Source organism: Diadema setosum, chromosome 13 (genome assembly GCF_964275005.1).
Source record: "Diadema setosum chromosome 13, eeDiaSeto1, whole genome shotgun sequence".
NCBI classification, from domain to species: domain Eukaryota; kingdom Metazoa; phylum Echinodermata; class Echinoidea; order Diadematoida; family Diadematidae; genus Diadema; species Diadema setosum.
In genome coordinates, this window is record NC_092697.1 from 13,954,429 (window position 1) to 13,964,124 (window position 9,696).

General features: G+C 38.1%; 1 protein-coding gene across 1 annotated transcript; it reads left to right on the forward strand.

Annotated features, from left to right (window-relative positions):
- Positions 1-2,749: 2,749 nt before the first annotated feature.
- Positions 2,750-9,696, forward strand: LOC140236428 (allatostatin-A receptor-like). Its single transcript, XM_072316353.1, has 2 exons — positions 2,750-3,026; positions 6,756-9,696. Exons 1-2 carry the CDS (start codon positions 2,750-2,752, stop codon positions 7,736-7,738), a joined length of 1,260 nt encoding a protein of 419 aa, XP_072172454.1. The 3' UTR covers positions 7,739-9,696.

Genomic DNA, 9,696 nt, shown 5'->3' on the forward strand with positions numbered 1-9,696 from the left:
AGATATAGGAAGATGGTACATACGTGAAAAGAAATAATTAGTATGATACACCTTATAGAGCTTTACCTTATGATGCACAAGGAGGTGCACATTATACTACATGCATATCAGGCTTAGATTACTAATATAGCACGTCGAACCCACACTAAAATACAATGTTCCACGTGTACTTGTATGTTGATATGTGCGTGTGTTAGAAGATAACATGTATAATTGATATGAGTGTGATATGCCAAGACAGAGAGAGAAAAAAAGAAGAAAAAGAAAGGAATTGTATATTAAAGTTGCTTTCTGTGTGATAAAAAAGAAATACGTCAAGGTTGCTTCGTGTCAAAGTGTAGTCAACAATATTAATTACTAGTGGTAATATCTGACAAGATATTGTGTTCATGTCTGTAGAATTGGGTCTGATATGCCAAGAGAGAAGAGAGAGAGAGAGAGAGAGAGAGGAATTAATGTATGTTTAAGTTGCTGTCTGTGTGATTGAAAAAAAAAAAAAACACCCTCAAGGTTGCCTCGTGTTGAAGACAGTAATGTGATACTCAGTCACTTCAATATTCGGTGGAGATGGTAATATCTGACGATTCGCATTTAAGTCTCAGGGATAAGAGGGTTCTTATGCAATGGAGAATATCGGCAAGAAATTTACGTTGACGTAACTATAAGCCAGCGTATACACCTCGTTGTGCAGCTCTTCTGGTTATAATTTGGTGCTGAAGGCGTCAAAATAAGATCAAATACATGTATACTAGCCATTATGGACGATGAAGCTGGACAAGACAGTGTCATTGGAGACCAAACGTAAAAAATCGACGTAAGAGCTTGAATGCGAAATTCTGATGTTGAAAAAACAAGTCATGTTATCAGTATGTTTTAACCTCTGATTTTTTTTTTTTTGTGTGTGTGTGTTTGTGCTACACGCCTACAGACAGACGTGTTCCATTTAATTGTCGAGCTATTGCTTCTTTTGATAATATTAGCCTCCTACACATCAACTATTTCATAGTTGTTTTCGTATACTATTTCGGATGATTATTAACTTTTATTTATTGTATATTTTCAGTCATTCAATACAGGTCATTACTTTGAAGCCCGAGGCTGAATTGCAAACTTTTCACAAAGTAAAGGAGCCTACATGGAGATATTTTGTGATAACAGCACAGTGATTATGGACGAAAGCATGACAACAAGTACAATCCAGGATCGATACCTGACCCATTATATAAGACTGATTAAAAAAACACTTTGAATATTATTGAACTCTAAATTACCTAAAAGAGATAATTTAGATACTTATAGCTCATCCATGGTATAAGAACAAATAAAGTGGCCTGTTGACACATTCTCTGAAACTTTCTCTGAAATAATGAATGTAGTCCTGCTTACGCGTCAACATGAGAAATTCAAATTTCAACTTTTACGAAAAACGTATATTATATCGTGCTCAATCACCTCTTTTTTTCCTTGTTGGTCTATCGTTAACGTTTGTGTTCAGTGCGTTTGTTATCGGTGGATGCAACACGGATAAAAACGCCTTGATAATGTTTCTGATGTCGATTAACGTTTTCAGTCAAAGAACCCGATAATATTTAATCATTGAATGGCAAATTAAAGTTTGATTACCGTGAGGAGAAAAAGTAACCGTCATATTTCTTCTTGTGTTTGTTTGTTTGTTTGTGGTTTTTTTTTTAGCATTACGTGATGGAGATGAATAGAACGCAAGGGTAGATGATTATTCGTTGTTTTTTTCGCTGAAAGCCGTGGAGGCTGACATTACTTCAATCAAATTAGGCGTTTATCATGTGCAAATGAGTTTGAATATATCATCGGTAAGGGTTGATTCAACCAATAAAATTTTCTCCCCATACTTTACACCAACCTCAGACTTGAACAGTATTTACCGCAGCGCCGTATTCGAAGCTGTTGAATATATGTCACGTCAATGTCTTTACGCCCAGTTCATTTCTGATGTTAAATTATCGCGGTTCGCTTGGTTGATAAACCACAACATTACTCCTCATTTCGTGTCTGCACCTCGTCTATGTTCTCCTCTCAGAAGCGATCGTTTTCTATATTTTCCCTGTTAAGGATACACTTCCCTGCCCTCTACATTATATAGATACACACTGTATGGAGTACTTTACATTTTTCTCTAAAAATCCTCTCATTATTTCAGCAGTATCGTGTTTGTTAAAGTAGATAATTGTCACACATCAATCGCTAAAAGAAAAAAAAATGTTTGTCCAAGCAGTGGTTGTAACTTCTGTCCGTCATTTATTTTCATGATCTGAAATAAATCAGTTGAGATTAGGTTCCTTTTGAATTCTCTCTTAGAAATATTGGGTTGTAGTTCTTTCCATTTATTTCTTATGATGAGGCTAAAAAATGTTATCTCTTGGTACAGTTTTACAAACGCATATTCATTTCAGTGGAGATGGGTTTACGGCTACACCACGTGGTAACATCCATTGATAACATTGGTAACATTGATCCATTGGTAACATCGACATTGATCTTTAGCTGTCGTCAGAAAAGTGCATTTAGCTGGATTAAATCTATCACCACCAAATTGCTTCTTTATGCGACTCGGAAAAGTTAATATTCCTATTCAAAATTCCTCTTTCAACATGTTCCTTTTCACTTGCCTTCTGAATATTTCCACCCTCTGTTACTTCTTTTCTGACTGCATCACTCTTTCAGAGCACATTCCATTTTTGCTGTAGACGTCCCCTTGGTTCACGTGGATACCATGCTAGCAGACTTAGTTGCCAGGTCGAGTTTACTTGCTACGCTGTGCAATATCATCGTCTATATGCAGCATGGCACCTTCCCAGTTGACGCAACCTTATCTAGCTCGCCCGAAACAGTGGGCCATTCGGCCTTTACTACAGACGTGACGGACCTCCTTCTCACAATGGAAGATCTCGGCAGAGGGAAGAAAGACGTTACGGCGTGGGCGACCATGGAAACGGTCATCGTCGACTACGAGACAGACGTGATTCTGAACGAGGAAGTGACCGAAGAGGGTAGGTAAATTTGTCAGGTTGCTATCAGCGATCACATTCAGATTAATATAAGTTCCTACAATGGCGACGCATAATCAAGTTCAGAATTAACTTTGAACTGTTTAAAAAGCTATGAAGATGGTGCAATGAAGTGACGTGAAATTGAGAAGCTGAAAACTTAACGGACGGAGAAGAGCAATATTATTTCAAATAGCATCCTCATTCCTCTTTCAAAGGAAAATAATCAAATACCAACGACATAGCAATAAAGAGCATTGTATACGTTCAACCGACATCCCTCTAGTTTTGCATCAAGAATGCTATTGCAACAGCCTCAATACCTTCAAATCTTTGTGAATGATGTGTGACACATAGTGGGAGCCGGGCGCCTTTGAATGTTTCTACAGATAAATGGCGCTATATAAATGCTGTTTCGTCATCATCATCATCATCATCATCTCTGATTATAAAGTGATGAAGATGTTCGTCCTTCGCAGGCGAAGACGAACACAACTTCTAGTATCACTACATTGCGTAAGTGCGAAGATGTCCAGTCAGTCCGATCATCGCCCTAAAATATCTGGTGCAATATCTGGTGATACAAAGTAATATGACGGTGAAAATGTGATCGAATGATAATCTTGTTTGAAGCAGGGTAACAAACGATTCAAGTTACCTCGCGAAGTAAATTCAATGTGCAAAAGAGACAGGAAAGGTATAACGCCTAGTCGCCCACGAATAGTATACGTGCTTCAGAAAGAGTAAAGCGTTTCCCTGAATCTGAGGAAAATACTATAAAATTAACTTCATGCTCGCATTCAAAAAATTCCATCGCATCCAACTATTGATAGCATGTCATTGCCTCACTAAAAAGTTTGTGTTGGGCCCACCAGAGTTTGGTAATTTATTTGCTTTGTCCTTTGTTACATCTAACCTCGCATCTTTATGGTGATTTCTTTTAGCTATTTCTGGAAAAGCAAGCAACTAATCTGTCAGGTGTTTTTGTTTTTCGAATATGTTTGATTCAGTGGCGTGAAGTATCAAATGGGACCTTAGATACCCAAAATTCTTTCCCTCTCATAACCTCATTTGCGGAAAACCATTTGTGATTGATTTTCGTTTTCACGACTACTAGTATATAGTTTAAATTCAAGTACCAGCATATCTCCCCTCTGTTCACTTAAACTTTCATCTTTATTGTCTTATTTCTACCACTTGTCCTTACCAGCCGAAGGTTCCTTTTAGTTACGTGTTGTTGTTTTTTCAAAAAGTGGCAGAAATCCAGTCGAGTTGAAGTGACGTCAAATCAATGTTTGCGGAACAAAATGATAGAGATTAAAGTGTCAAGAGCGTGCGTCAGTGTGCAACTCATAAAATGGGAAAAATCGTCTATGATTATAGGAATGATAATCATTATTCACTGAAAACATAAAACATGTAGAGCTGTGAGTATCTCAATTGTCACCACATCAATGTGAACATGAATCTGTATAGATCTCGCAATACACATGAAAAACACGCCGTTCTCCCGTTCATGGGGTACTCCGTGTTATTCTAAAAAGACACCACAGTCGGTGGGAATGAAAGAAATCCGAAGTAGGAGTGTTGTCACTTGCAATCTCCTTTCGGGTGTGATAAGGTTGTAACCGCTGAGTAGCAGTGCATATTGCAGCTGTAAATGGATCCTGAGGCAGTGTTTGATTCTCAAAGGCGGTGTTTTCTACAGGTATAAGTTCTCGTCACGTAATGGGGTAACGCCAATAACGACGAATTAGACTGATGCCGAAGAAGAGTGGTAATGGATGGAGCGCAGCATCATTAATGACGGTTTGATCAAGGAGGTTCAAGAGAGGGAATCAAAATAGACTGTCTTGTCCCCTTTGAAGCCACATTGGAAGTCTCCACTCAAAAATATTTATTGTATGCGCCAAACTAGATCTGCCCTCATAGATAGGAAGGCAATATTGATTAATCTCTCATTACATAAGATAATGACCAGCAGCAGCCACTCTCTGAGAAAGATCTATCATGTCTTTGGTCATTATTTTTCGCCATCCCTACTCATAAGAGATGCGGGATTGGTAAAGATATGGGGATGCCCAAATAGAAACTGCGCAAAGACTGATTGAATAAAACTAAAAATTACTCAACTGGCCATGTCCACGTATTATAAAGGCCACAGTTTATAATAGCAAACTATACTACCTTGAAGATTGTACCTTAATCATGTGTTATCAGTCACATTTGTATGAAATAAGTGGACAGCTTTAAAGGAGGGCACAGTTTCAAACACCTTGACAACATACAACTCTGAATGACACTTTTACACGTTATTATTAAAGTATACAGGATTGATTTTAGTTTGATATGTTTATCAATAGTCAAAGTCTAATTTTGTTTGATTTAAAAAATGTACTCAAAACATATACCCGACATTAAGGGTGCAAAATAAATGTCCAATTTAGGCCTACTAAAAAAAAACAATAAAAAAAAAAACGCTTTGGTATTATTATATACCCCGATAACCAAAGGCGCAGTAGCATGCACCGGTGGAATTCATTTGTCCATCCACAGAAAACTGACTGCTGTGTATAGCCAGGTGAAACTCCGGCTTTTGAACCTCCTTGGTTTGACCAAACAATGAACTCGATACCTACGAGTTATACAACCCACGAGTTATACAGCCCACGAGCCAGACACAAGTGAACAAGACGCACTTGCTAGCCACCAGGCAGATAAGGTCCACGAATTCAACCTTACATCACGTGGTATAGTGTTAAGCTCATTGCTCATGGGCCGTATTTGCCTGACTTATGGGTTTGTTTTACATACTATGGAACTAGTGAACCTGTTTTATTTAGTGTCTCACTCATGGTTTGCATGACTCGTGGGTGTATGACTCATTGACTATTTTCCCCCCAATGTCAAGCTCGTGGATGGTATACTCGTGGGTGTGGAGCTCGTGGGATGGCCACTGAGAGGGAATGGACTCCCTTAAGCTTCTTCTTTTTTTTTTTTTTTGATAAATACATTAATGACTCCAACAAATATTGACATAAATATACATTTGGAAAAAAAAATCAACTTACGGATTTCACTGGCGTCTTGCTGAAGGACAATCTAAAAGATTATCATTGATAATGGAATTTTTTTTTCCAGCCATGTATAGACACTTGATTCTGGAACTTATATTCTGCAATGGAAGATATTCGAAACCTTAGGCAACATTTTGCAGAAAAGAAGGATAAAACTACATGTATCTCTATAATTGTAATTTACTATTGTTGTTGGTATTGTCAAGACGAATGAATAAGCATTATACGTTTCATCACTAGATGTATAAAACCTGTCTATTACACTTTAATGCAAGTTTTTTTTTTTTTTTTTATTAATACCGTTGGTAAAGCGCTCACAAATGGCGCGTTAAAATCACTCACTGTAAGTAGTCACTTTTGATATTGTCTTGTCTTATGATGAAAACAAAAATATCACTTTCCTAAAAAGATAAAACAAATTGAATTTGCATCAGACGAAATTTTGTACGACCCATTTTGAGCTATAAAAAAGCAACTTAATTAGGCTGAAAGATCTGTCCACATGCATCCGTTCCGGACTATACACAATCACCTTGAGCTGACTTTTTTTTTCTTCATTGACTTTATGTTCTCATCTTAATGAAAAAATGAGAAATAAATCGTCACCTGATATATTGTGTTCGACGATTATCATTATTTCTACCATCATTCCCAGGCTCCATGGTAATCGACGGATTTCCCTCATCGAAAGGGACGTGGTCGTGGATGCCCATAGAGATAAACCTGTGGTTGTCACTGCAGATGGTCTCGGCCGTCGTTGGCATCATAGGCAACCTTCTCGTCATCGTCGTCCTTTTCAAGCGGAGAGCAAAAAATCGCTCAACCGACACCCTCATCAACGCGCTCGCCGTCGCCGACTTCATGACGTCGTTGTTTCTGATCCCGTGGCCAACGGCGCTGACGATGCCGAACAACGCCCTGGGCTGGCTTTACTGTAAAATCATTTTTAACCACTACCCACTTTGGGTGTGCATCTCCGCATCTGTGTACACGCTGACGGCCATATCAGTGGAAAGATATATTGCCATCAAACACCCGATCTACTTCAACCGTATAGTGACGAAACGGCGCGTTAACATTGTCATCTGTTGCGTGTGGATTATTGGCCTGATAACTCCGTTACCCGCTCGGTTTGTCTTCACCATCCATCCGATGACATACGCCTGCATCATCCTGTACGACAAGCCCTACAAAAATCTCATGGTATCTTTGTTCCTGGGCACCATGCGTTTGATTATCCCCCTGGTGACGATGGTGTTCACCCAGACAGCAATCATCATTGAATTGTACTTGCAGTCCAAGAAGTTCCGACGCAACACCAAGGGAGACACGCCGTCTTTCCACATCGTTGCGAGGACGCGCGTAATCAAGATGATGATGGTTGTCATCGGATTCTTCTTTCTCTTCTGGACTCCGCTCAACATGTACTTCATACTGATCGGTTTCCAAGCGGTTCCCGTGTCCAATCTCATCGACACGCTCATGTACGAGCTCTTCATCGTCCTCGGATGCTACAACTCCTGCATCAACCCCATCATATACACTCTACGCGGAGCGAACTTTCGTGCAGCCGTGAAAGATCTGTTCAGGTCCTCGAAAGAAGCCTCGAGTGTGACCGACCGAGGAGGCCTGTTCTGAGACTGCTCGTGGAATGTGATGAAACGTGAGTTTCGACGAGATGAAAAGTTCAATACTCTCACAGCTGTTCCTGGTTCTCAAATTCGAATGAAAATGCTATCCTCTTGACCCTATTAATTTGATACTCAAGATATCAGACGTATCTATACGGATTTCTATTTGTCTTATTTGAGTCCAATTTATTCAAGGACACCGAGGCAAATGTTTGATAGTGAAGTCGTCATAATTTCGTTTTAAAGTCCTTTGATATAGGTTACCCATGATGACGTCATTTTCACATTATTATTATTATTAACGCCAACTGCAGATTCTAAAGGTCGATATGATTACTTATGAAATCTTGATTATTAAAAAGAAAAAATATATAGACCTCTATATTAATATATATGCATAATATGTTCTCCATTTCATGGTTTGATAAAGTCATTGATAATTCCATTTATTTCTGAAATTTGCAAATTACATAATATATAACTTGGCCGTGTATAGGAGACGTTACTCCCTGAGGTATAAAAATTCTCCAGACACTTCGATTTACAAAGCTATAGGCTGTCAATGCAAAGTCTATTATAACAAATTCATTGCGCAATACGGGCAAGGCTCTCGTGTTGTTGAAACGAAATGAAATGATGGATATAATACAATTTATTCATTGTATTAAATTACATCAGTATTTGTGATTAAAAAAAGGCGAATATAGACTGTCATGACAATGCAAATGTTTGCTCAAAACACACCATATGGATGAATGTTAATTAGGCCTTGATATAAGCCTTGTAGTTGTGCCTCACTTCCTCATCTATATATAATAGTCTGTTGTGTTACAAAGTAATTTTCTCGATATTCCTAGTACATCACTTTCCTGTTTTGTTGCCTAAGTGGTATAGGAAATAACAAGATGCAAGTGAATAATTTTAAGACATAGTTTTACTAAACACACTTGATTAGACGTTATGAGGATTATTGCGGTTCATTAGTGATGAATCAAAATATTATGAAACAACTTGAGTAGGACATGGCGCGCCAAACTGCTAAAAGATACTTTGCAATGTATGCATATCATAAAGTTGGAAAATGGAACATGCAATACCGAAGCCCGTCAGTATATGTTTTAATCATCTCATCAGTATAATATACATATTTTTTTCTAGCTTGAACTACAGGTTTCTTCTAACAATTTCAAAAGTGTTCAAGAGTTGAATTGGTGTGAAAATCACGACCTTCAATGGGTATTATACCCTTTCAAAGTATTTACCAAAATGATGTGTTTTGTGTGGTTTTGTCTGAAGTTCAATGTCATTATTATCTTCACCTTGGGACCAAAGACAAAGCATATCTGTTAATGCGTGTATCGGCCAAAGTATTTATGAGTGATGCGGTTTAGCACAGTTATATGATTTAGTGTTAGGAATTGGTTATACGAAAAATAACTGTATAAAACAGCTCCAAATTTTCGATGCAAAAGCAGCATGATCATTGTTTTCAGGACATAAAGAGCTCTCTTCTGTACAGTATTCACATCTTTATAAGCGTAATTTGTTAACAGTCAAATTGCAAGAAGGAACAAACGAACAAAACAAACCTTTATTACTCGAATAATTTTCAGTTCGATGAACACACTGAGTTATCCATCACACCTCCTGGGGTTGAAGCCCTTGACGGGGAAATAACTAACAATATAATCTAACCACAATTAATTCATTGTTGCGTATTACACTGACGTTTATAATTGACGGCAAAAATTGAATGAAGAAACTATAAAAACACGCAAACTTGCCACTTTAAAAAAAAAAATGGTGAGACTTGTTATACTCTCCGTCTTGCTGCATGTATACGTTGAACATGTAAAGTGAAACCGCGGAGTAGAGTGACAGCGCATGAATGTATCCACCAACGGGATTAATTTTATGGTTGATTTGATTGCAGCTCATCAAAGCGGAAATATAGACTCGATTTCT

Bases quoted from the DNA above. Each gene is read 5' to 3' on its own strand.
- LOC140236428 (XM_072316353.1), top strand. From the start codon at position 2,750: ATGCTAGCAGACTTAGTTGCCAGGTCGAGTTTACTTGCTACGCTGTGC. The intron at 3,027-6,755 runs GTAGGTAAATTT...CATCATTCCCAG, and splicing joins CGAGGAAGTGACCGAAGAGG to GCTCCATGGTAATCGACGGA.